The sequence below is a fragment of the Syngnathoides biaculeatus genome, chromosome 11 (genome assembly GCF_019802595.1).
Source record: "Syngnathoides biaculeatus isolate LvHL_M chromosome 11, ASM1980259v1, whole genome shotgun sequence".
Classification (NCBI taxonomy): domain Eukaryota; kingdom Metazoa; phylum Chordata; class Actinopteri; order Syngnathiformes; family Syngnathidae; genus Syngnathoides; species Syngnathoides biaculeatus.
Window position 1 is genome coordinate 20,917,575 of NC_084650.1, and position 27,583 is coordinate 20,945,157.

At 39.3% G+C, this 27,583-nt stretch overlaps 1 protein-coding gene across 8 annotated transcripts; it reads left to right on the forward strand.

Annotated features, from left to right (window-relative positions):
* The first annotated feature begins 17 nt into the window (after positions 1 to 17).
* On the forward strand, positions 18 to 27,241 carry mtus1a (microtubule associated tumor suppressor 1a). Of its 8 annotated transcripts, XM_061835813.1 has the most exons (20): positions 18 to 187; positions 715 to 799; positions 869 to 915; positions 2,113 to 2,158; positions 5,292 to 5,459; positions 5,617 to 7,254; positions 7,476 to 7,698; positions 8,969 to 9,190; positions 11,487 to 11,579; positions 12,144 to 12,254; positions 15,823 to 16,025; positions 20,419 to 20,485; positions 22,550 to 22,764; positions 23,460 to 23,565; positions 24,023 to 24,063; positions 24,167 to 24,256; positions 24,352 to 24,444; positions 25,323 to 25,439; positions 25,531 to 25,628; positions 26,311 to 27,241. In XM_061835813.1, exons 6-20 carry the CDS (start codon positions 5,704 to 5,706, stop codon positions 26,534 to 26,536), a joined length of 3,456 nt encoding a protein of 1,151 aa, XP_061691797.1. In that variant the 5' UTR covers positions 18 to 187; positions 715 to 799; positions 869 to 915; positions 2,113 to 2,158; positions 5,292 to 5,459; positions 5,617 to 5,703; the 3' UTR covers positions 26,537 to 27,241. The 8 variants fall into 8 exon arrangements, with proteins under 8 accessions (XP_061691797.1, XP_061691795.1, XP_061691796.1 ...); XM_061835811.1 differs by lacking the exon at positions 2,113 to 2,158; XM_061835815.1 differs by lacking the exons at positions 18 to 187; positions 2,113 to 2,158 and adding an exon at positions 219 to 356.
* Positions 27,242 to 27,583: the final 342 nt, after the last annotated feature.

Below are 27,583 nucleotides of genomic sequence, written 5' to 3' on the forward strand. Positions count from 1 at the left end.
TGCAAGTGTTTCAACATCACTGTTTCGACTCTACATTTATGTCGGAAATGGGATGTCATACACTGCCGACACTTGTTATGCTCAAAAATGAGATTGCTACAATCATTTGTAAAAGTGAGGGAACACGAAAACTACTTGAATCTCATCAAGGGTGCGTTCCCGGTTCTTGTACCCGCCCCCGTTACAGGTACACTTCCACACGTTGTACTCCAGTGCTTTTGTTTCGTTACGACTATTATATGCCACTTCAGTATTGTTCTTTAATAATTTACCTGTGTCCGTTGTGTAATTATTTACATAGATCTAGAACTTAGGCACATAGTTCCTCAACAGAGACATGCCGATGTTCTCGTGACGTGAGTGCTAACGATGAAAATTTTCTGCCTTTATTTCAAATTCCAATTTTGGAGGCAGTTTAGATAACTGAGCCACTGCTGTGTTTGTGGCTTCAACCAGTTGCCCTTACTCGTGAGTGATTTAGGTCGTCTAAATTCTTCACTTGTCATTAGCTTCAAATTAGCTCCAAGCTATGACGTGCTCAAAGCACGAGTTATGGACCAGGAGAGTATTTAGTAGATAGTTGCAGTGGATCAGTCCTAAAGTCTTTTTGTCCTAATCGATACATAGAGACCACTTGTTGGAGGATAATCTGTACGTTATGTGTGGGGGAAGCAGGTGCTTTCAATTTAACGTGACTGCAAATAACCTCAACAGAATTCGCCCATCCTCTGCTCAGTGTCCGTGGAATTTATGTGATACGATATCCTCGACGCTAATAGTGGCAATACCGAAAGTTAAGGTCAGTAATGTTCTTGTGAGTTTTCATTTCATGTCATTTTTCTGAAGTTATTGCCCTTGCTGCTGACAGCCTATTGCAGCGGAATATCAAATGAAGGCCCCGTGGCCGCTCAAAAGGTTAGTGTTTCAACTTTCATTATGCAAGAGCGAAAATGTCAACGCGAAAGAGGTGAATTTCAGGCGTAATTGGCTGTAGCCACAAGCAAGCTTACATGGTTAACTGGCACCGCAGGACATGCTTGCATTTTAGACTTCATGGCATGAGTTTGGTTCAGTGTTGAAGGGTTACATTTTGGTAGGCATTGTCAAAAATGATAACTTTCTGTGCGGTGTTTGTCATTATTTTGTGTCTTTGCCGCTGCAATTTTTTCCCATTTTCTGTCAACATTTTTAGCCCTCATCTTAGGACATCTAATGTGATGACATAGCTGATATTAACTGATTAGGGTTTTATGGGTGGGAGGAGGAGTAAACGAAGGCGTTCCCTTTTGAGCCTACCTTTTTTAATCTCAATTTAGGTTAAACAAACATGATTATGTAATCGAAAATTGTCTTGTGGATAATATAAGTCTTGTTTAAAATAGTAATAAGTAAGAATTCATCCATCCAGCCATTTTCCTTGCCGCTTATCCTCACGAGGGTCATGGGGAGTGTTTGAGCCTATCCCAGCTGGCATCGGGCAGGAGGCAGGGTACACCCTGAACCGGTCCCCAGCCAATCGCAGGGCACATCAAGACAAAAAGCCGCACTCACAATCACACCTAGGGGCAATTTATAGTGTCCAATTAATCTCCCATGTTTTGGGGATTTGGGAGGAAACCGGAGTGCCTGGAGAAAACCCATGCAGGCACGGGGAGAACATGCAAACTCCACACAGGCGCAGCCAGGATCGAACCCGTGTCCTCAGAACTGTGAGGCCAACACTTTACCAGCTGCGCCACAGTGCTGCCCAAGTAGGAATTCAAGAACTAAATTAATTTTGTCATCTCCCTATTCCAAAAGATGAGTGTCTGGGCGAACTTCAGACTGTTGCAGAATTATGTTGTACTTTGCCCACTCTAGCGGCAATAAATGTGCCATGCCCTTGAATGTAGGTGGTTGGTTGAATTTGTGGCATAAAATATGAGTTCAGTGCACCCAGCCATTTGTACGATCTGTACTTTGATTCAGCCCTTATAGCTTCTGAGGTTGGGCAGTTTGGGGTAGTAGTCTGATGGGCTGGGTCCCAAACGTGCTTTGCCTCCACTGTGTTTTGCTGCAATGTCATTACTGTCATAAATGTATTAATGCTTTTTGTCTTTGGCATTTTGGCAGTTGAACGCAATTACCTCAATCCTTTTCAGCATGCACATCTAAAAAGGTAACACTCAGTAGACAATAATGTCTTTTTGAAAAGTGACTCAAAACATGGGTGGCAGCTGAAAGCAGCTGCTAAGGGGTTGTGTTTCCCAACAGAGAACACCTTTGTTCCTGTGACGTTTTCCCTGCAATTTCCAAGGATCTTTCAGCCTGAATTTTGGCTTTTCATAGCTACTTTTTGTACCAGGTTTCTATCTAATACTAAGCGTTGCATTTATCCATACAAAGACAAAGTAGAGGCATTGTACCTTTTCTGCTCAGTAGATGAGTCTTTAAATAAAACCAGAATTTTAAGCAATGTAAAAATGGGACTTATTCTCTTTGTAGACAGTTTGTGAAAGTCCCTAAATACATTTATTTAGGTGGCCAGGTTTTTCTTATTTGGTGTTCAAACATGCAAAAACAAAACTTATTCACTGCTAAAATCATGTCAAAGCAACTCATTGGAAAATAATCATTAAAATGCCTGCATTACAATATTAAAGTCAATTAATCTCTTCAGTTTCTTGGACTTCCTAGCATTTTGGACCATGATTTTAAACGAGTTTTCTATCCAGGTTAGAGTATATGGGTATCAGACGTCTTGTACAGATAAAGCATAAATATCAAGTGTTGTCGGGGTCAGAAACTATGGTGTCACACCGCTGCTGTAGTGTTGGGATCAAGTGTCAAGCATATGTGTCGAGCACGATGCTATGTCATCACTCAATGATGTTTTTTATATGTCAGATCATTTGTAGTCTTGTTGACGAGTCGGTTGAAAATTAGTGCTTTCTTGAATTTAGAATTGTACTGCATTCCGATCCCCTTTTCACCTCTGTTTCTCAAAAGCAGCCTGATCCATTCCCTCATAAAAGGGAGACTTTGGCTGCTTAGCAACAATGAATACCGTCGAAGCTTGGCAGCTTGTAGCCACTCCCAATACACTGGGCTCAGCAGGAATCAGGTAGCGTGTTCATTTCTTGGTTAACTTGGATGTGGCCAAAGTTATTGACTCTTGAGTTATAGCCTTCACCTTTTGACAATGAGAAAAGAGGAGTAAAAAGGAGCTCACAGGGCAGCTTTACCCTGGATGTGACATTAATTTTGCACAGTTGACACAAGGAGGGAGCTGCATGGGTTCTATAAGTGAGTCTCATAACTACTGCTTGCCTACTTGGTGATACATGGGGCTTTTTAGCAAAAACAGCAATTCTGTTTAGTTAATTGTTTAGCGATTATTTCATTTTGTTTCTTTTTGAAAGAATTGTGAATCTGGCTGTCTATTGGTACTGTAAGTAACATTTGGGCTTATTCACACTTTTACATAGGGCTTCAGGATCTGATAAGATGAAATTTAATGCAGCAATAATATATGTTGAGCCCATAGAACAGGCCCTACCAAGGTTCAATGTGCACAGACTTTCACCAAAGCATTGTTTGAATTATAACACTTTCTTTAACATACCATGAAATCAGTTTTGTTTTGTTGGCATTTGTTTTTTTATAATGGACCTGGTTATAGGATTGACCTTTGTTTTTCTTATGCACACAAAGTTGTTGTGTGCAGAAGAAGAAAGTTTTATTTCTTTATTTATTCCTAACATCTTATACCTCAAATTTGCTGAATACAACAGGAATGTCCCACACCATAATTTTAGGAGTTTTATTTAATTTAAATATTACTCCAGTAGTGACTTGCTTGTTTTTAACCTCAATAACTCAATGTTTTTTTTTGAATAAAAAGTAAGTTTCTTTCGGCTTGTCCCTTTCGGGGTCACCACAGCGTGTCATCTCAGATGAACGCAAATATATGTTTGGCACAATTTTTACGCCGGATGCCCTTCATGACGCAACCCTTCTCAGGGAGTGGAGGCCCCAGTGGAATACGAACCCACAACCCCTGGTTTACCAAACCAGTGCTCTAACCACTGAGCTACGGGGCCTCTTCATTTTTATCATGAATAATGTAAAAAAAATAAAATAAATCATCACAAGGGGAGCTAAGTTGTATTTTTTCCATCTTATTTGCTGCTGCACTATCCCTGAGAAAATTGAATAATTTATATATATATGTGTGTGTGTGTCTGTGTTCGTATTCTTTAAGAGTAGTATTAACATTTTCAGAACTGCAGGTTGCTAGCAATATATTGGCAAATTAATTAAAATGAAATCTTGGTTAAACACTAAAGCAAGAACTTTCAAATATAAATTTCCATTTAGTTGAAGCTTTAATAATGCACCAGGATGTCAGTCAGTCTGCATACTCACCGGTGATTTGATACTTTCCTGTGGTATAAGCCACAGTGGTGCTTTTGCTGTTATAAAAACTGATCTTAAAATGAGACTTCACTACTTGCAATTTGCATGTAGAAATATTGCATTTTGCTTCACTGATTGTAGAAATAACTTGCCGTTGCACCCTGTGTAAAAGTTCTACTGCCGGTGGGTCTATACATGTGGCTCGAAAAAGCTGTAAATAATTTGTTCTTCCAGCTACTGTTACAACGGTCAGTGTTGATTAGTGCCAACAAATGCGCACTGAAACCATGAGCATCATTTTATAATATTCCATCTTTTTCTTTCAACCTCTCCTGTTGGGGATCAGTGAGGTAGAGCACCCAGAAATTCTAAATACGGAAATACTATTCTTGTCCTCGAACCTCCAGGTGGTTACTAGATACAAGCTGCTAATATCTGACCAATTTACAGTGGAGCCTGTCCAGTTTGCCATTGGCTTTCTCTGTGCACTGCATTTGGCGTAACACTTCAGGGAAGAGAATTTTTATTTTATTTATTCATTTTTTGGTGTCTGTGTTGTTTTGCAGTAAAAATTGACCAAGGTTTTATTACCAAGTCACTCACAGTTGTGTGTCCAATTGCCACTGATGAAATGATGGCACTCTAATTTTATAGCAGGGGAGGGCCAAGTCATGCCAGAAGGTATACAGCCCAGACTCCATCAATCATTGGGCTAGTTTGTAGCCCTGTTTAGAGAGAGATTAATCAGATGAAACCAAGGTTGAATTTTTTTGGGCCGTAATTCAAAGTGTTATGTTTGGTGGAAATATGAATACTCCTCACTGAAAGATCACCATTCTTTCAGTGAAGCACGGTTGTGGCAGCAATGTTTTCAATCTGTTTCTCTTCATCAGGGATCAGACACGCAGTTATGGTGGAGGAAATCCCAAAATGTTTTGAATACCAGTCTGTGTCGGCACAACACCTATCAGGCTTCTGCTCCAAAGCACACTGGAAAAAGTCAGGAAAAACATACTAGAACCTCCACCACCACCTGCATTTATCTGGATTTCAGACCCAGTGTAGGTTCTGCACTGGCTTTACCATTAGCATTATTTTACAATCATAAATACAGTATTGCATAACAGTAACAGGAGTAAAAAGTGTTTAACATTTTAGATGTTCCATTCATGGTTACATAATATCTGACAACACTATCTAATCTTTTCTCATCAACAGATGTTCATCGGCATACCTGATGGATTAATGCTGCTCAATGAATGTGTTTTCAGAACCTGAAGATACGACCTTCCCAGAACCTTGAAAATGTTTCATTCCACATTTAACTTTTCTTACAATGCACCACACGAAGCATGCATCCCCACCACTCTCAATAACCATGTGGATTTCTGTGATATAGGTTTGAGCACACAAGACAATCAAGACACAAAAGAGTCACAATCTTTTAATCTGACCAAGAAGAATGTGTGGGACAGTATTATGACATCTGGCGACTCTGGTGGAGAAGGCCAATTGAGTTCATCTGAAAGCTCGCGAAGGGGATATATTGAGAATGCTAGCTGCTCCATGAGCTCTGGTGAAATGGTGTTAAGAAGAAACAGTTTTTGTGTAGCAGACCATTCCCCTTTGGTATTTTCTTCCATTGATGAATCATACATCTCTCCATCTGCAAGGCATACAGCATTGCATAACGAATCTCGTATACTGACCACACCCACCCAGCAAGATTTGTGTGAAAAAAACAACTCTGGGCTTGCATACCTTGGCATGACTTTCACACTGTCTGATAACTGTGAGCTCCCCGATGAGAGTGTGGCTACATTTCCTATGGTTATGCCAACTGAAAATCATGGTGGTCTTCAAATGACATTTGTGTGCGAAGACAATCAAGATAATGAAAAAAAATTGCAATTGGATCGTGTCAAATCTATTCAGGACATGGATACGAGTGGACAGACTTCCACACCATTACAAAACACTGGGGGCAAAATCTTTCCTCCCCTTTTAGAATCCAATAGCTTTGAATATGGATGCAGTCCAATAGTATTGCCATCTGCCAGAAAAGTAAAGAATATGGAGATTAATGTCTCTGAATCAGAATTGAATAATCTCAATTCCAAAGCTCTGACACATACTGAGCACAAACCAACTGAGTCAGGATCACCTCCACAGCAGAAACCAATGCAAACAAATGTGCTCAGTAATTGCAAGGAACGTCCAAGTGGAACTAGCAGAATTAGTCCAACTAAAGTAAGCAATAACAATGCATTTCTTACGGTCTCTAATAAAAGCGCAAACAATGTCCAGAGACAAGTAAAATCAAGGGCTTCACAATTTGGTGGTAAAATCATACAGTCACCTGGAAATATTCTAAGCAGTGGAAAATGCAATAGTAGCGTATCTGCTGCAGCAGTTAAATCTGCTCCTGTAGCCCAACGTATTAAAGTCAAGACAGAGCAAACTCCTTTAAGCAAAGTTGCAGAACCTCCAGCTCAGTCCGCTACATTCTGCACGTCATCCTTTGAAAAGTTTCCAGATAAAAGTTTCCAGAATGATCAGAAACAAATTCCAAAGAAGAACTCATCAAACAAAATTATCAAGTCGGGCTCAGCTTTGCATCAGGCCAAGACACGGCCTCGAAGTTCATCAGAGAGTTTGCCTTGCACATTTCGACCACCTAAGGAAATGAGTGCAATTTCTAAATTATCAACTCCCATTATAATCTCAAGACATACGAAACCAACAAAATCGATGACCCCAAACAACTCTTCCCAGTGTAATATGGCTTCAACGACTGAGTCCTCCAAAAGACCTTCTGTAAACTCTCCTAGAGAAGTCAATAGGATCAGCCGAGTGGTACGTAGATATTATATAAACAGTATGAAACTGTATTTCAAATTACTTTTTATATGAATGTAACTTGTCTGTAAGAGTTGCAAATTTTCTATAACTGAACATAAAGAATTCCCTACCCACACCGGTGATCTATTTGAGACCATTGGAGTTGTGTATGTCTAGTAGATTGATCATGATGGAAAAATTGAAGTATCTGATAGTCTTACAAAAACTCTTTGCAGACAGAATCTGGCAGGACAGTGGGAGCCTCTTCAGAAAAGAGCAGAAACCAAGTACAGACCTTTCCAAACCAGCCAAGAGGGACATATCTTTCACAACCACCCGTTGCCAGTCCTAGACCTTCTACTCAGTCGATTAAGCAGCGACCAGGAACTAATTGTGGGATTGACTTCAGGGTGTCTAAATATGTAGGCACCCCACAATCCAAGCAGAATACCATTGCAGGTAAAAGAATAACTTTGCCAATGCTTTTAATGGGATTGTGGAAACCAATAAACTATTGACTTGGTAGCTACAGAACAATATTTTGGGAACATGTCTTTTAACATTGTACTTGGCAACGCGCATCAAGCCGTTGACTTTCTTATTCATTGTACATGTGGTGAGGAGACAGGACCACGGAATGCCGTGGCCGCGAAAGTGCAGAGGGCATTTGATGCGACGGGCTCTCTGATCGAGAACGTTCTTCTTGCTAGTGGTGCTGTCGTGACAGAAATGTCTCCTATCGGAGAGTGTCTGGTAGAATGATTTATGATTGCCAATTTGGTAGACTTGTACTGTAAATTGCAAGGGTAAAATGTAGAAAGTCATGAATAATGCGGTGTCCCACTACACCAGACTTTGGGACAGTAGAAAAATGATAGCCTAAGATGTCTCTGCAAGAGGCTTTCAAATTGCTCCCTGCTCGGTATAAAATACGCTGAAGAACTTTTCATCAAACTCTCGTTCACAAATAATCTTCAGGGAATCCAACCATCTGCAACGATGACAGACATATTTGCAGAGATGCAATCTGCTCATAGTTACTACTATGGTTTATTATCACGGTGCATATACTCATCTACTTTTGTGAAAAAGCGCTGATCAGTTCTCTTCTGTGTTACTTTATCAGCACTCCCAAATTTGGGGATGGTCAAAACCAATAAACCGTGGTCTTCGTGCATTGACCTTTCACTGTGCAATGTGAAAAGACCTTTGGAGGAGCTATAGCAGGGCAACATCCCTAATAATAATCTCCTGAGTCTGGTTTCTTATTTCATGTAATTTCAAATGATTCTTCCTCTGATTACAATTCATTTAGGGATTTGGGAAAAAAAATAAACAAGGGAAAGAAATGAAGGTTTTAAGTTCAAACACTGCTTTTCACATAGTCACTATTTAAATAGCACAGTCCCAACAGAGACACCTGGGAAAAGATGCATACTCTGACTTAAGGTGATTGATTTTTTTTTTTAATTTGCCATATTGTCTCTCTTGTAGCCTGTATAGCATTGTTTTATTTATTTTAAGTAAAGTATTGTAAAATGATTCATTGGTTGGTTTGTTTAGATACTTTGATTCCTAAGAATGGGATTTTTTTTGTGCAAAAACCTTTAAAAGAGAAATGGAATTATGCATATGTTTTTGAAAAAATTGTATTTCAGTCGTGAAAAATCTACCACCAAGCACCTGGGGTCCATCCTAACAATTGTTTTCCCACTCCATTTCATTCCAGGGAGTCTGCAGACTCCAACAACAAAAGAACCAGCCACAGCAGAAAGTGTCAAGCCCCAGCTAAACATATCCAAGCCTCCTCCAACTCCCTTGCGTCCCTCTTATACGGGCCCTCTCCCATCTCCTGCCTCTCGACTACCTCGAAAGACCCCAGTGCCATCCAGGAGCCTAAATAAACCAAGCACTCATGGTAATCAGAATGAAGGTGCAGCAAAAACACAACGTGAGTTCATCAGGCTTTGCATTGTTTCTGTTGTGGTCTGTGTATGATTACCGTATGATGAAATGAGGGTTATGCTGATTTTCAACAATGAGATGCGATCAAGTTTTTAATTTAAATACCATGTTCAGAGAAAGGGCCTGAATACTCACCCACTTAACCACCAAGACTTGGTGAAAATCCTCTTGATACAGTGAAGAAAATAAGTACTTGAACACCCTGCTGTATTGCAAGTTCGCCCACTTAAAAATCATGGAGGGGTCTGAAATTTTCATCATAGGTGCATGTGCCCTGTGAGAGAGATAATTCAAAAAGAAAAATCCAGAGATCACAATGTATGATTATTATTTTCTTAATTTTTTTTTTAAACGATTTGTATGATACAGCTGCAAATAAACACCTGTCTGTCAGGTGGAATTCTGACCCTCAAAGACCTGTTAGTCCGCCTTTAAAAGTCCAACTCCACTCCATGTATTATCCTGAATCAGATGCACCTGTGTGAGGTCATTAGCTGCATAAAGACACCTGTTCACCCCATACAATCAGTAAGACTCAAACTTGTAACATGGTCAAGACCAAAGAGCTGTCCAAAGATACCAGAGACAAAATTGTACAACTCCACATGGCTGGAAAGGGCTACGGAGAAATTGCCAAGTAGCTTGGTGAAAAAAGGTCCACTGTTGGAGCAATCATTTGAAAATGGAAGATGCTAAACATGACTGTCAATCTCAATCAGAATGGAGCCCCATGCAAGATATCACATCGTGGGGTCTCAATGATCCATAGAAAGGTGAGGAATTAGCCCAGGACTACACAACAGGACTTGGTCAATAACCTGAAAAGAGCTGGGACCACAGTTTTCAAGGTGACTGGTAATACACTAAGACGTCATGGTTTGAAATCATGCATGGCACGGAAGGTTCCCCTGCTTAAACCAGCACGTGTCAAGGCCCGTCTTTAGTTTGCCAATGACTATTTGGATGATACAGATGAGTCACGGGAGAAAGTGTTGTGGTCAGATGAGACCAAAATGAAACTTTTTGGTCATAATTGCACTAACAGTGTTTGGAGGAAGACGAATGATGAGTTCCATCCCAAGAACGCCATCTCTACTGTGAAGCATGGAGGCGGTAGCATCATGCTTTGGGATTGTTTTTCTGCACATGGGACAGGACGACTGCACTGTATTAACGAGAGGATGACCGCGGCCATGTATTGTGAGATTTTGAAGAACAACCTCTTTCCCTCAGTTAGAGCATTGAAGATGGGTCGTGGTTGGGTCTTTCAACATGACAATGACCTGAAGCACACAGCCAGGAAAACCAAGAAGTGGCTCCTTAAAATATATCAATGTTCTGGCGTGGCCTCGCCAGTCTCAATACCTAAACCCAATCGAAAATCTTTGGAGGGATCTGAAACTCTGTTTCTCAGCGACAGCCCAGAAACCTGTCTGATCTAGAGAAGATATGTGTGGAGGATTGAGCCAAAATCTCTCCTGCAGTGTGTCCAACCCTGGTGAACAACTCCAGGAAACGTAGGACCCCTGTAATTGCAAACAAAGGCTACTGTACCAAATATTATTATTGGTTTCTCAGGTGTTCAAATACTTATTTGCAGCTGTATCACACAAATAAATTGTAAAAAAAAAAAAAAAAAATCATAAATTGTGATTTCTTGGTTTTTCTTTTTAAATTATCTCTCTCACAGTGTACATGCACCTACGATGAAAATTTCTAAGTGGGAGAACTTGCAAATGGTGTTGAAATACTAATTTTCTTCACTATAGCTCCTTTGCAAAGATGCTGAGGCTTAGTTACATATACATATTACAGTAAAGTTTTTCAGACCTTTTTATTTTGCCATTTAATCTGTCTCACATCTACACATGAGTTCCTTTTGTCGGGGTATTTTATGTTATAGGTTCTTATCTTTCTCTCCATTACAACACATTTTATTAAAGACCAATAGCCGGTTATGAAGGATTTCAACACTGTACTTGCATTGAGATCACGTGTATACTGCGTATAAACTCTTAAAAACTTAGAGTAGTGCTTTGTTTCACTGGGATCTGAGCCACCTGCTATGCCTGCTCAATGGATCCTATTTCTTTTGTATCATTGCGTTGCTGGCTGCTTTAAAGGGGAATGATAGAATGAACTGGAGGAGAACAGTCTAAAGAAAAAAACCTTAGATATCAAAACACGAAGTCACTCCATAATGCTGGTCTTGTTGCAAGGGCTTATGATTCTGTTACACATCCCATTTCCCTGTTTTGAATCATTTTTTTTCTTGTTCACAGTTTCTGGGTTAGCTGCACATAAACAAACCCCTGTTAAGACGGTTGTACTGAAAGCAAGATTAATACCAACCCCTGGAAGGTGTACTAGACAAAGTAAGATTGCACACTTGCACATTTTTAAATTGTTAGCCTCTAAGCTCTTCGGACAGTTACTTGGACCTAATGATTTTCATTTAGTCTGACATGCACTGTGTTCTGTTAGGTCTTATACTGAGTTACCTGAGTTATTATTATGGCTGTTTGATTTTTCAGTTATTCGTTTTTTTTAAAAATCTGAGAAAATGTCAATTCTACTTTTTACATCAATGTGAGGTGCTGTGTAAGCATTGATGGGGAGTGATTTTACCAAATGGCTGCATGTTAACAGTAAAAACTTAGGAGGGTCTGAATACTTTCAATACTCACTGCATATATTGATGTCAAGCCATTGGTGAATAAACATGCTGAAGCATTTCTTTTTAGATCTTGACACAGATGATTATGATCTGTTTTTTTAATTATTTAATCAGTCATATCCTAAACACTAAATGATTTATTGTTGGGAATTTCTTTTTAGTTTATTTTTTTTTACTTTTGCTGCATGAACACCATCAAAGAGGTTTACATTTAATTATTCATAGTTTCCCCCTCAAACATTTTTGTCTCGAACTGTTGCAGACACAACACACACACCAGCTACTAATGCCAACAAAGGTGTTTCTACTTCTACTCTGAGTCCACTAAAAAGAACTCCTTCCAGATATGCTTGTCAAACACCACAGAAGCCCGGTAAGAGGTTTCGCTTTTTATTGTGTTCAGTCCTGACAAAATAGATCTACGATAAATGTATTTCCTTGTTTTTCACCTTCCTCTGTGTTCCCTGTGTAAAATAGTTTCTATTCAAGTGATGATGACACTTTTTAAATGTTGGGAGTTATGCTGCAGTAACCGTCAGCCCATATTTTATATTTGAAGATGTTGCACAGTGATCAGTGGGGACGGCTGTCAGTGTCTCAGCAAGGCTGCTTTCAGCTCAGCTAACATGCACAACCTTACAGAGCGCTAGAATGTCATCTCTGCAAATCTAAATGTTGGCTCAGAAGGGAGAAATGGTGCCACACCAAGAAAACGTGGAGGATTAGATGAAATTCCTCATTGGCTGTAGTTTTGCTGCTTGTTCCACCGTGGGCACACAGCTTCATTCCCTGCTCCACCACTTTCCTATGTATTCCTGCCCTAGCATCCTGCTTCTGCTACAGCGCTGCCAACATCAAGTCATGTGGTGCCGGTCTTTGCTCAGTGACTGAAGACTAGTTTTACCATCAGGGTTAAAATTTTCAATGACTAAGGAATATTTTAGAATGTACTACGTGGAACTTCTGTTATGCTGACCTGGGTGCCTTCCCTTTTTTTCTTTTTCTCATACCCCAATGACTTTTTTGGGGGGTAGTGCTTGCTTGGCTGAATTGTCTGTTTTCTAGACAACATTGTGTCATTGAACTTATTTTCATTATATACTTATGTATGGTTGACATTCTACCTTGTTTTTGAGAGATGTTATGGTCGCCAAAGCGCTCCCCCTCAAATAGCCACGTGCTTCTGACGACAAAAAGGATTAGTCTGACACATTCAGCTGCTGTCAGGATGCTGGAAAAACATTGTTTTTCAAGCAGGTTTGTTACATAATTCTCTTATGTTAATAGTTTTGGCTGTATAGCCTCTGGTAAGTTAAATTTGCTTAGATTTTAGTGTTGACTTGACCTCTGTTGTAAACTGCAAACATTTGTTTAGCTTGTTGTTTACTTAAAGGTAAAGCAGAAGGTTCATTTTTCATTTAACTAGCAGTCACTGTAATGTTATCCGGGGCAGTTTACTGTTGGATACAGATAGGGTTAGTGTTCATTTGTTTAGATTGTGCATATTGTCTGTCCATGATTATTATTATTTTTTTTTTTTTGGCTGTTGACAGAGAGAGAGATTCATATTGCTCACAAGGAGAGAGACTTGGTTATGTTTGTCTGAAATGAATGGAGTTCATATCGTGTTCTATGTTGTGCTCTCACAGAGATATTGTACTGAATGCAGTACTGTGGGAAAACTGTACTTTTAAATGTTTCCCATAAATGGGTGTTTTATTTGCCATTTTCTATTTAAGGTTTGAAATAAATTCTCAAATTTAGTAAAATTCTTAAAATCATAACTTTTTATCCATATGGCACTCATAATTTTATTTCTCTTACAAGTTACAGAAATACGTCAGTGCAGTTATAATAGAACATGTAGTGTTTCACGGAATGGAAGTCAAAATGGCTGAACTGAAAATTCTGGCTTTGTATTAAAACAGAACACAAAGTATCTTATTTTGATGCGACTTAGCACACAACTCATCACCAACTTCTGTGCGGTCATTTCTACTTATATGCCAACAAAAATCCTTTTTAAATCTACCTTTACTTGGTTTGCATTTTTTTTTTAAACACTTCAACATCGACGCTAAGAGCATGAGGGGCAGTCTCCCATGCCCACTTGCAGATTTCCATTTTGCTTGACAATGTAATTCTGTTACTCTGGAGTCCGGACACTGCTGCTGTGACAACAATTACAGAAAAGTTACAAAACTGTGAAAATTAACTTAAGGTAGTAATGTAACTGTCATAAATAAAGTCACTACAGGGCAGTTATAGAAAACCCATGGCTGAATGAAGCAATGATTGAAAAATTTATTAATTTGTCTGACTCAGCATGTTCCAGAGAAGTAACATTCTGGTGCACTGTCTTCTCCGAATCAGAAGCTTTCTGTCCAGTTATTCAAATGGCCATGAGCGTGAAGGTTTTAAATGGAGAAGAAATCAATTGTCATGCCCTTTCTATTAGATAGAATAAAAATCAAAATGCGAATAAACAGCAACACAGCACATCAAACACATTGCCTCTGCAATGTTTTAAAAGAAGCCCATTGTTGAGGAATATGATTGCTTTTAGCTTGTTAATGAACATGTTAGTCTTATTTCCTCCTCACACTTTGCTGCCTTTTTATAGGACGATAGATTCATGTTAACCTCTGAAGAGACTGTGCTTGTGCTGACAGCAGAGGGCAACCTCGTTCAAATAAACCCATAGAGTTGCATAGAATACACAAGAATGATCTTTTATTGATGAATAAATGTTCATCCAAAGCGTATATATTTTAAGATAACATTTCCTATCAAACAAACAATGCTTGACATCTATGGACTTGTGCACTCTTTAATCTGCTCTACCAATAAGAGTTACTTATCCTTAACATTAAAACCAAAATAAATTCAACATGTATTGATTTCTACAAGGTACTTCACTGCTTTACAAAGCAGTTTTGTTGCTTTTCATGGCTGAGGCATTTTGTTTGGTTAGATTTTAACACTGACACGGTCATTCATGATGATAATAGTGTTTCCCATTCCCTCCCGCCCGTCTGTGGTTACTCTATGTTGATGAGCAATAAACTCAAGCCACTATGAATAAATGTGCCTAGATTTCTTTTCACATGAACTGTACTAAATGGCTTCATGCTGTATGGTTATTTTGTTTTGGTCCTGGAAGTGTCTGGAGAGCACCACAATGTATTCCGCTATCATGGATCAGACGTCAGCATGCATTATTTTTTCTATCACTAATTGATACCAAGCTCTTGTTTACTCGGTATTTGAGCGGGCTGACAACTTTGAGTATGTTGGTATAATAAATTCCACTCATGAAATCTGAAATTCCAGATATTTCTCAGCTAGGGCTTTTTGCCACATTACACAACACTCTGCTCATTTCCTTCCCGTGAATGTGTCATTATAGAACACTTTCCACAGGTGTCTATGTAAACTACTTAGGCCACAATGTAACGATTCTATTTGTTATAAGAGTCTACTAATAGAAGTTTGGTACATCTCTATTTTGTAATTGACGATGATAGTAAATGAATGTCATTTTTGTTGGTGTCATAAATCTTTGTGTGTGTGTGTGTGTGTGTGTGTGTTTGATGGGTAACTTATTTATAAAACTGCCAGATGTAGGCTGCAGTGCAAGACAGGTTGCCCTTGGTCACCAGGTCCACAGTGCTTGTGGTTGAATTAGTAAATGGAAAACTAATTGTATTCAGAGGATCTGTTTTTATATCAGGGTTGTCTGTAAAGTTGTACTGGGAATTGTCAGCCCAATGCAGTTGTTTGGGCAGATCAGTGCACTAGAACAATCTACAGTTAGTCAGTAGTGCAGGCTGCACCTTTTAGGAATGACTCAAGTTGAGGGTGGTGTTGTCTGATGGAAGGGGCATTGTTTATGATCATGAACGTTGTCACAACTGTTGACGCATGTTCTTTTACTGTAGAAAATAAGACCAAGACATCTTGCCGGCAGCAAGCGTCAGCATCCCAAACCATACAGAATTGTGGTTCTCCAGATGTCGTGCCACCCACTCTCTCACAGGATGATCGAAATGAACAGAGGATCCACAATCTTGGACGACTCCTTGCAGCATCCAACTGCAGATTTGAAGCAGTTACTATCATCTTGCAGCAAATGCTGGCTGAGGTAGGAGAATTTTTATACAGAATATCTGCTGCTAAAATGCTAGGAATAGAATTTAACATGACAATAATAAAAGCCAATAAAGATTGTCAACCAGTTCAGTTCAGTTTGCCCAAAGTTAGCTGGGATAGGCACCAGCACTCCCGCAGCACTTGTGAGGATAAGCAGCTTGGAAAATGTGTGGGTGAAATAATACAAGCCAAAAGCTATTTACTTATACAGACCTTGATGTTTATTTAATTTTTTTTATTTTTATTTTTACATGGGTATGAAAATGTTTGTTTTGGCTTTGTCGAGCAGTGTCATGTGATTGGCTTCCAGGAGTCAAGTACCGCCCGGGATTGATCTTGCCACAGTGTGTTAGAACAGGCCTGTCAGATCAGAATATAGCTCAACTCCACTCATCTTGCTTCCTTATTTTATTAGTGTCAAAACAAAATTGTCCTCAGAAAAGACTTAACTGTCATCTCTGGTTACAGTTTTATCAAGTTTTATTTCTTAACTATGCATGTTTGTGTTGAATTATCAGAGGAGCAAACTAATATACAGGTGTGTGTAAATATATATATATATATATATATATTTTTTTTTTTTTTTTTTTTTTCTTCTTCATTAAAAAGTAAAAAGCCACAATTCTGATTTGGAATGCTTTGAGAATTCCTTATAGTGAAGTCTTTGATCAGTTATGATGAATAATTAATTAATATTAATAAAATTTATAAGTGGTGTTCTGATCAATGTTAACTTTTCAAGCTCCGTGGGAAAAATATGTTGGGGGGGGGTAATACATTATATACTGAGGTAATGAACCAAATTAAAACAAATCATGATGTTACCTAAAGTTTTTACATTCGTGAGTAATCACGTATTAGTTGTATAGGAAGTGGAAGATGCGTGGGTGTGTTTTAAGGTGCAAACATATTCTAATGTGAGCAACACAATCAAACCCAGGACCAGAATAGTGGGGTGTAGGCTGGATGTCCCCTTCTGGTAGCTATGAACAGAGAGTGAAATGTGCTCCACAGAGGACGTAAAAGTGGTGGGGTGTCCTAAATCATCTAATTAAGACAGAAATCATCGATATGGCGCCCCCTTAAAGATCTCACAGGCCATAATTCCGTTTAAAACAAATTTATAATTTACTTGTTCATTACTCAGTGCAATGGGAGTGCTGGGGAGCTTCTCTCAGTGCCACTCAGGAGGACAGCGGTGCCATATCCATTAGGCCCAGCGGTGCCCGTTCGATTTGTGAGGCATAATTCACGGGTGTAATTGTTGCCAGTGTGGTCTGGCTGAGATGTGAGGTTAGACATGTGGGTGACATGGGAGAGGGGGCTATTTTGAGCGCTTCTTTTGCTGCCAGTCATGTGAATGGGGAGGCCGGATGACTATCACTGGCAACTGAGTATGGACCTCGCTATTTCAGCCACCACGGTTGCACTAGAAGTTGCACATGTTGCTACGTGTTGTTGTAAAACACAACATATGTGTAGTTAACTGTATTTGAATAAGTGTCTTGAGCATCTAAATAACTCCCACAATGAAACGTGTGGAGGATTTGAACCTGCAGCAAGCAACAAATAGTGGCATCTACAGTATCTAGCAGACTCGGTGATAAGGACCAATGAAATCCATGTTGTTTCGGAAGTTGAGTGATCCAATCGAAGCAAAGCTAATTTATATGTTGTGTAATAATGAGAAAGCCACCAGTCGCAAATGCCAGGCAAAAAAAGAGTCTTGCTTTGAAATTGACATTTTGGGCATTTTCAACCAATGTATCATCCCAATCCGATAAAAGGATAAAGATGATCAAAATTACATAATAAAAATTAAAGGGGGCTGTTTAACAACAAAGAATTCTCTGGTAACATTAAAGCAGAGGACTGTTGTGTTTAAACAGATCACAGGATGTCCTGCTGATTCTTTGAATTTCTGTCTTGTGCTTGGGAAACTGATTGCAGAAGTAAACCTAACCCAACTGTCATTCCCTCAATGGTTCAATTTCCAAAATATTAGTTGAAGTCATTTAAACCTCTTGTATGATGTTTATAATTCAGCCACTTTGCTAGTAGTGCACAGTGGAAAACTAGTAGCCATTCAAAGGACTAAGAATAAATGGCTCTTGCGTCACAATGTTAGAATGCCCCAGCTGTTGACTTGATATGGTAAAATGAGCTAGTAGCCAGACCACTTAGCCAGCGCTGCACATTGTTTCTTATCTTCTATTTGGATGTGTGATACTGCAGTGGACAACTGGCTGTGACAGCAATAGGCACATACAGATAACTTACTACATAACTGGCTTTAAGATATCGTAACTTTATTAATCATTTACTAGAAAAAAAAAGTGACTCCTGATAATTGTCTTACTTACTTACTCTAAACGCACATTGTTTACCAGGCGAGATATTGCATTTTATGTTCCTCATGAAAAAACAAGAGATCTTACGGTCTTTCTTTACTGTTAACTTGACCATTTTTAAACTTAATTTATTTTGTTCAGTTTTATTAAAAACAAGTGCATACAAGGTCTTTCTATGGACAAAAACCATTCTGTCACTCAGTTTGGGTTCTCATACAGTAAAAGTGTTTCAACTGAAGTCGGCTTGCGGTAGGCAATTTTTGTGCAGTATATGCTTTTCTCAGGCCTTTCCCCCTGGACAAAGCGTCAAACTCATTTTCTCATCCCGTGGGAAGATTGAACTGGTTTCTTATTCCTTGGCCTGGTTGAGGTTGGTCTACAAGTGGCAAATCATTTATTGACAGAAATTTACGTTGTTAGGAGTCCCACTCGTATTCCAGGCAGGACACACCCCACCCCACTTCAATATTACTCTGCACGACATGCGTCAGTGCAATATGATTGGCTACAGAACCCCGGTCAAACAAGCCCGACTGCTTCCAGATGGGAAAAATATGTGACTGAAGTTACCAATCCTACTAACCCTAACTCACCCTTAATGGTGACAATTATAGTAATAATACATCTTTTTTGTCAGGTGCTTTTAAAAGGTTCTCAAAGAGGTTGTTCACGTTAGAACACAAAAACAAGTAATAGAGGGGGCAAGAAACCCCCAACCGTTACCCTAAACCTAACTATAAACTTAACAAATATGGTGCATATTTAGAATAGTTATCTTATTACGTCTGCGTAGCCCTGCCCTTCCTGTGATGCAGTACCCAGTCATGTTGCTGTTGGGTGTGTCCTGTCTAGAAGAGTGGGATTCCTAATAATCCGTTCTTGAAAAGTGAAAATAGACATTTGATCTGTCAGTGTAGGATAAGGGTGTGTAACAGTGGACTTAGGAGCAGAGGGACTGGTGCAGAGGTTTAGTAGATGATTTAATCCTTCTTTTTTATGAGTGGGGGATGGTAGTAATGAAATCGCTCTCCCTTGTCCCGCTGGGAAGGTCACTTCCCATCTTAAAGTCTGCTCCATCATCTCTACAAATGATCTGCTTGCTCCATTCCGACTGCTTGCATGTGCTGTCTTAAAGTGACCTCACCTCAGGAGGGAGGAGGCAGTTCTTCCTTTGGAAGCCTGCCCCCTTTCTCTGTTGTTTTTTTTAAAGACTGCGTTGCACTTAGCAGTCTGTTAGCTCCTGCCTATAATCCACCAGGATGTAAGTGTAGGTGGTGCACCCACCTGGACTGCTGTTTGTCCTGGCTTACTCAGTATGTCCGGTCGGGGGCAGGGGGACCCAGGGATCCAAGGCTGATATATCATGGGCTGTTCAGGCAGCAGAGTGTGTCTTAATGCTCCCTCTGCTTCAAAGCAGGTAATGTACTTTGACGCTTTATTTGTTGTCCTGACATAAATAGCAGATGAAAGGCTTTGTTTTACATGTTGGAAACTGATATTGGGCTTATCTTTGCTCTTCTTTTTCACATGTACATACATGACCATCCATTAATTCACGTAAAAGGAAGAGTACATCTAGAGATCAACACAGTACATGATCAGTTTTTGATTAAGTCTAAAACAGAGTTATGCATCAGTTTGAAGAGTATTGCGGCAAGTGGTGCTTCCCCCAATCTGTCAGAAGGCCAGATGTAAAGCAACTGTGCCAGCAATAATCATTAGCTAGCATTGAACACAAGTGGAATATCAAGTTTTACTGTTAATAACTTCTCCTTATTCCTGATGTTGACTTTAGTCAGCAACCGTAGTTATTTTGCTGTCATGTATTTGCTTATGATAATATCCTGGCTTGAATACAGCTCTCATTAAACATTTGATGTCTGGGTGTTTTCAAATGGTGTTCTGTAATTCAATCTATTGCATTATTGTCTTTTATCTTAATTCAGAGATTTTTACAGTTTTTGTGTCAGATATTACTTAGTTGCTTTGACTTTTGTTGATTTTTATCATTTTACACTCTTAACTACTCTACAGCGTGATGAAGCCACAGAGCAGTGCAGACAACTGTCTCAGGAGTTGGTCAACCTCCGAGGAGAGTTGGGTAAGTTGACTCTGGCCATGCACTCACTGGGTATACACTTGTTGCACTTGTTTCATAATTGTCAGCCCATCAGAGTTGGGCAATAAGGCCACAATTGTATCTTAAAAGCAGTAAGCCACTCTTATTTTTTTTTTTTTTTTTTTTTTTTTTTTTTAGTATATTTTTAGATTCAGCATGCTTGAATCTCATTTTCAATTTTGAGCAGAACGTGTCCCCCTCTGTAAAACAAACCATCAACCAGATCTCCAAAACTTTTATATTTGAATCACTACAATACATCAATCATTTGAACAACATCGTTACCTGACAAAATGGCGGAAGCCCGTCCAGCTACACATTTTACAGAGTGAACGCCCGCCTATTTACAGTTAGGTATTCATGAATTCACCTATTTCCCTCCCAACTCCCTGAACCTGTTCAGCTGTTGCCTAAAAATATATTTGAGCATTTTCTGTAGCATCTCAAGATGCTGGCAAAGCCTTGGGAAGAAAGTAAATGCTTTTAATTAAGTATTTTGAAGTGATTCATGTCCTAAGAACTTAGTATGCTAAGGGGGTACGGGGCTTTATCATCATCTTATTCATGTTCTCCCATCACGACCATATACTCCATTAGTCATTCTATAGCTGTATGAATGAGGTGACGTGCAAACAGCTCTTTTTGAGTACCTTGAAAGTGGAAACCTCAATGGATATTAAGCACAATGAGTATTGAAGTGGAGCAATGGTTTGGTTCAATTTTAATTTGGAAATGATTTGACAGCACTATGGTCATGACATTATTTTGATTTTCAGTGTGCTATCTCGGTTTTGAAGATGACCATTAAAATTGCTACATTCTAGTTTATATGCTGTGATTTTGAAAGGGCAAAAGTTTCTGAACAGTTTTTGTCCATGGACTTAGCTTCTGTGATGAAACTTCTTTTCAAATTATTTCTCCATGTCAGTCCTGTTATGTTATTCAAACACACACCCACACCTTATTACCATGCCTCGGGACTTACACATGACTGCTATTAAATCCTGAGCACTGTTCTGACACATTCTTTAGTTGAGTGGTCCATCAGCTACACAGACCTCAAGTTGACCGTGTTACATGTACACACAACAAATGTTTGAAGGTGTTATTGTTCACTTTCCTCTGCAGCCGTCACATTCCTCCTAATACAATCCATTGATGTCTTCAACCAGCACGATGAATCTGTGTGCCACAAATACCCAATTATCCCACGTATTGTGTCTGCTGTAGCTGTCACTCCCAAAACACCATCAGGTGTCGGACTGTGTGCCAGAGCATCTAAATTTAGTTATGGCATAAAATAGATCTACACCCACTGTATGAGCCAAATGGTATTTGTTTCAGTTGGACTGGAAAGGCTCATATGACCAGATCACAGTTGCGCATGGTTGTGGAATGAAGTTTCTTGTCTTCTTAACTGCTACAGCCTGATAGCTGGTCCCAGTATTTGCTCCTGGCTCAACTTCTGGATATGCCTGTTATTCCACTCTGAAGAAGGTGGTGCCTCACACCCCCATAGTCACGTTTTATTCGTCTGTAGCCCCAAGTCTTAACATATAGTTGAAACAGAGACACTCAGACATAATTTTGAATTATATGGATGGATGGACGAATCATTGGTCATTGCAGATGCATTATGGCTTTTGTCACTGTCAACTAATACTGAGCAGCTTGTGTTTCTTGCAGCGAGTTAAGACAGAGTAGCAGAGAGAAGCCGAACAAAACCTGCTCACACGATGTGAAAGCGTCCCATCTGAAATCTTTTACCCATGGTCCAGTTTTCACAATGGAAAATGTGTAACTTGTCATAAATAACAGTGCCAAAGTTGGCAGATGTAGTCAAGTATGGGCTGAATAGCCCCTGAGAATTTCCATTACACTGACAAATAAGTAGTGTCAAATTTATTCTCAAGGGACTCATTTTATTATTTGAACACATTTATTACACCTTTTCTCACGAAAGTTGGCAAAAACATTTCCAGCTGACCTCACTCAGCATCATGGATATTAAAAGCCGGTGTACTAAATCCACTTTACATTTTGCAGTGTGCTCAGTCAAGTCATCTGAACTGCTGGAAAAGGAAAAGCAGGATTTGCAGGATGCCTTGGAGTGTGCAATGGGCAGACTGCAAGAGCAGCACCAGAAGGACCTGGAAGAGCTGGAGCAAAGACTGCAGGTCTTCTACCAGGCTGAGTGTGACAAGGCCCACATTACCTACCAGGAAGAGGCAGACAAGTTCAAAGCTCTGCTACAGAAGCAGGTTTGCACCCCCCTCCACATTTTGACTCAAGCCATTCGCACTTTCATGTACAATGTAGAGTGGGTACGGAAAGTATTCAAACCCCCTTAAATTATTTGCTTTTATATTGCAGTCATTTACTAAAATCTTAAATGAATGGTTGAAGCCATTAAAATGTTTCCCCTTATTAATGAACATACAACACCCTATAAAATTTGGATTTTATTTTTTTTCAGATTTATTCAATTAGAAACTAATAAATCACACAGCCATAAGTGTTTCGATCCCTTGCTATGACACACCATTTAACTTGAGTACTGTCCATTTCTTCCTATCATACTTGAGATGGTTCTACAGCTTCATTGGAGTCCAGATGTTTGATTGTAATGATTGGACTTCATTTGAAAAGCCACACACCTGTCTATGTATATAAGTGCATGTCAGAGCAAATGTGAATCATGAGGTCAAAGGAACTGTCTGAAGATCTTGGAGACAGAATTGTGGCAGTGCAGATTGAGAGAGGTAAAAAAAAAAACAGATCATTTGTGATTTTTTGCAAATGGCTGCAATATATTGAAGTGTGCAAAATTTAATCAGGTCTGAATATTTCTGTACCTACTGTATAAGTATACACTTATAAATAGTAAATGCACATAAACTCGGTAATTCTCAGGGATTTGCTAGAAATGGAAATGTTTCCCATATTTATCTAAAAGATGGAGCACCTTGAAGTCAGTCATGACGCCACAATGCTGGAATTAAAGCACAGCCAAGTAGAACAGCTGCGTTGTGTTAAACAACAGCATGAGCAGTCACTGGAAGGTGAGTGAGTGGAAACATTGCATCCTTTGAAAAGCTGCATTTCATTTGACACTCATTGTCTTTTGGGATTCTTCCTCTTGAACAAAACAAGTGCAATGAGGTCGATCTATGATTCTAGTCGTCGTCTGATTTGTCAACTTCTGGTCAACGTTCTTTGTAGTTTCATTGCAATTGAAAAGCTCTATTCTAAGATATATAAGTCAAACAGTGACAGTCAGAACATTTAAGTATGCAGGCAGTCTTTTGTCAATTTAGTTTTTCTTTTCATACTCATATGAACAAATAATAGTCAAACTAAATAGCAGAGTTAAACTAAACTACCTCGTACATTATATTTAGAAACAATGTTTGTCGTTTAAAATCAGGTGTAAAACGAAGTTAGGCACTGTATAATTTAAGTGTACCTGTGACTTTGTGCATTCCTTTTCCGTTCTGTTATTAATGATTTGTGGACCAGCCGAGAAAGACTTGTATGCAGTTTTCATAACATCTTCCAATATATCCTTGTGGTGTTTTGGAGTCATGAAATCCAAAGATAAATACATTTTTTTATGTTGTATATCTGAATCATGTTCTGAAATTTCCTTCAAATAAAAATAACACCATAACCTCTTCAGAGCTCAGGAAAAGCCACTCTCTGGAGCTGGCATCTTTGAATTCACATTTGAAGGATGCAGAAGCGGCACTCTCTGTGAGTTACATAGTATTTTTTTTTCTCCTAACACTGATAACCTGTCACTATGTCATGCATTAAATGAAGCCTGCATTTTTTTTTGCTTTCTGCAGGCGCAGATTCAAGCGCTGTCTCAGGAAAATGCTGACCTGATGGAGAAGCTAACTGCAGAAGAAAACAAGCGACGAGAGCTGTCAGAAAGTCAGGTACTGGCCTCTGTTTTGCTGGTGTAGGAATCATAAACAAAAATATTGTCAACTTTTTTTTCCTTCAATGGAACCAATAACCAACAACACTGCCCTTTCACTTTTTTTAATCTCTCCTGAGTGTAGTGATACAGCGAGTGTACCTTTTTTTTTTTTTTTTTTTTTTTTTCCATCAGTTTTGATTCCAAACCCACTTACTGTAATTAAGAGAACTTCATTCAATAGCATTTAGCTATTATGCTGCACACAAATGGAATAAGTTCCCAATAGAGGTGAGGTCAGCCCCAAGTGTGAATGTTTTTAAATCTAGGTTGAAAACTTTTTCGAATGTATCCACTTTTTGATCATATTACTTGCACTGTTTCTGGTTTTAATTATTTTTTCTATTTTGTTTGTCATTTTTATTGTTTTTATGCCATTTTTACATGTTTTATCTCTTTTTCAAATGCCTTTAATTATGTAAAGCACATTGAGTTACCTTGTGTATGAAATTCGCTGTACAAATTGCTTTGCTTTGCTTCATTCAACCCTTCGCACCATAAAATTGTTGCCATGAGTTAAATAATGTAATCAGCTTTGGACCATGTGCAGTGACTAGCACCGCCACAAACAAAAACAGAAAATTGAAAGGAAAAGTACTGGTACTCATCACTGGTCTCTCTTCTTGTTCGTTCCAAAGTGTGCCATTGGGTTGGTTAAGTGCACTCAACTTGTTCCACAATGTACTCATCCAATACCCTTTTGTGGCCTTTCTTATTACTGTTCTATTTATAATATGATTGCTTGAGTGTCACTGGCATGTTGCTGCTTCTGGTTTCCTGAGAACCCATTTTCATTTTCCTCAAGAGTCTTGAAGTATTTTGTTTCCTTCTGTGTAGAAGGACCCGCACACTTTCTATCTGGAGCAAGAGTTGGAAAGCCTGAAGGTGGTTCTGGATATAAAAAACAAACAACTTCACCAACAGAAGGAGAAGGTTGTCAAAATTGACGAACTGGTAAGAGCTAGTGCAGAGACGAGGGGCTACATACATAATTAAAAATGTGTTGGTCTCAAATGTAGTATTGATGACTTCTTTTGTATGCCAGGTTGAGAAAAATGTGAAGTTAGATGAGAGCCTTAAAAAGGTCCAGCAGGAGAATGAGGACCTTAAAGCTCGGATGGACAAATATGCCGCTCTCTCTAGGTAAGTGACCCAAGTGGTTTCCTGTTACTTATAGGACATTAATCTGCACTTAATTATCGAACTACTTCTCTTACCATTCCAGTGATAAAACTCAACATTGCCGACTCGCCCCTTTTATGCCATATTACTGCACACATTTTATTTTGCCTCTCAAAAGTATTTTTTAATTATATATTGAGTAAAATGTCAAATATTTGATCTCAAAGTGGGAACATGAACCAATATTTTAATTTTAGGAAACACTTGAAACCCTCCTTTTTAAAAATGGCCTCACTCATCTTTTTTAAGTTGTAGAACTTGCACAATTGGTGGTTGACTAAATATTTTTGCCCCACTGTAAATTTGGTGGTTTAAGAACATGTTCCCATATGAATACTGTTGTGTGATTTGGATTATGCACATTACAGTATACTGTATGAAGAATTGACAGCCATACAGGACTGCAGAGGTTTTTGATCATACTTATTTTGAACATGCTGTCATTTACTTTTTGGCACTACCTAAGATATTAAATTAATTTTGAGTTGTGACTCATTCAATAAACTTGAATTCCTACCAGGTAGATCTGCTCCACTTGAATTTTATCCACGTGCTTAAGAGCATAAACTTTGGTTGTGTATGAGCGTGACTTGTGTGGTAGGTGCTCTTGCCAGTTTCTAAGCTGATTTTTTATCGCTCGCAGGCAACTGTCTACGGAGCAGGCCATGCTGCAGGAATCCCTCCAGAACGAGTCCAAAGTGAACAACCGTTTGTCCAGGGAGAACGAAGAGCTGCTCTGGAAACTCCACAACGGTGACCTGAGCAGCCCCCAGAAGGTGACCCCATGCTCGTCTCCATCTCATTCCTTCAGCTTCCAGTCACCCAGCTCCTCCGGCACCAGCTCTGTCCTCCCGTTGTCACACAGATAACAACAGCCCCATGCTTCCCAGAAGCAAACACTCATTGAAGTCAGTCCTTTTAAATCTCACCCCAGTGACCTGTTGGCAGAGCAACATATCAGCCTGTGGGGGTGGGTCATCTTTTCCAGATGAACATTGACATCATCTAGACGGAGACAGACTGTAAATTGATGCACACAAGCACTTAAGAAGCGAGGCAATGTTGCTGTTTGGCTGGCTCGAGGGAAGGGAAGTGCAAGGGTAGGGGAAAAAAGAGTTTTAGGATTTGTATGCCATGAAACATTTTGTCCTACTTGTAGCCACTGGATATTTGTCTGTTTTGAAGCTCTCCATGTACATTTATGCACAGTTTGGTATACAGCCCTGCCTGGTTTCTGGTAGTGGATTACTGCACCTTACGTTACTAGTATGTGAAAGTGTGACCCTCAAAACATCTCTATCCAATTAAAGCCAACAGTTTCAGCCACACCAGCTTGATCCTGTGGTGGGCCAGGTGGGCTCGGGACCAATCCAAATTCTTTCCGCGTGTTTTGTGTATCAGGTCCATCTCTGTCTTCCTCAAGGAACGCTAACACAGCTTTAAAGTTAGGGTCTGTTGTCAGGAGGAGGTTTTGCTTCTGCACGTTGCCTTGAATATGTCTCCTAAATAGAATTACTGTAAAAGTTTTATTCTTTTGGCACTGTTTGAAATATGCAATAAAAATTTTCAGTTTTCGAACGCTTCTGTTTTTGTACAAATCTGATTTAGAGATTTTTTTTTTTTTTTTTTTTTCTTTGGTTTTGGCCATCACACATGTCCTGTACTATTTTAACATACTTCTCTGCCACACCAGACTTGCGCATGCAGTACCACAGTTCCTCTCTTGGTACTCTGTCATAGGCTTTCTCTAGATCCACAAAGACACAATGTAGCTCCTTCTGACCTTCTCTGTCTTCTAGGCATGAAACCATGCTGTTGCTCACAAATATTTACTTATGTCCTGAGTCTAGCCTCCACTACTCTTTCCCATAACTTCATTGTGTGGCTCATCAACTTTATTTCTCTATAATTCCCAC

What these genes read in the sequence shown, in the direction of transcription:
- mtus1a (XM_061835813.1), top strand. Translation starts at nt 5,704, where the DNA reads ATGTTTCATTCCACATTTAACTTTTCTTACAATGCACCACACGAAGCA. An exon ending in TGGAAGGTGTACTAGACAAA is followed by an intron (nt 11,580 to 12,143) that starts GTAAGATTGCAC and finishes GAACTGTTGCAG; the next exon opens with ACACAACACACACACCAGCT. An exon ending in CAACCTCCGAGGAGAGTTGG is followed by an intron (nt 20,486 to 22,549) that starts GTAAGTTGACTC and finishes TACATTTTGCAG; the next exon opens with TGTGCTCAGTCAAGTCATCT.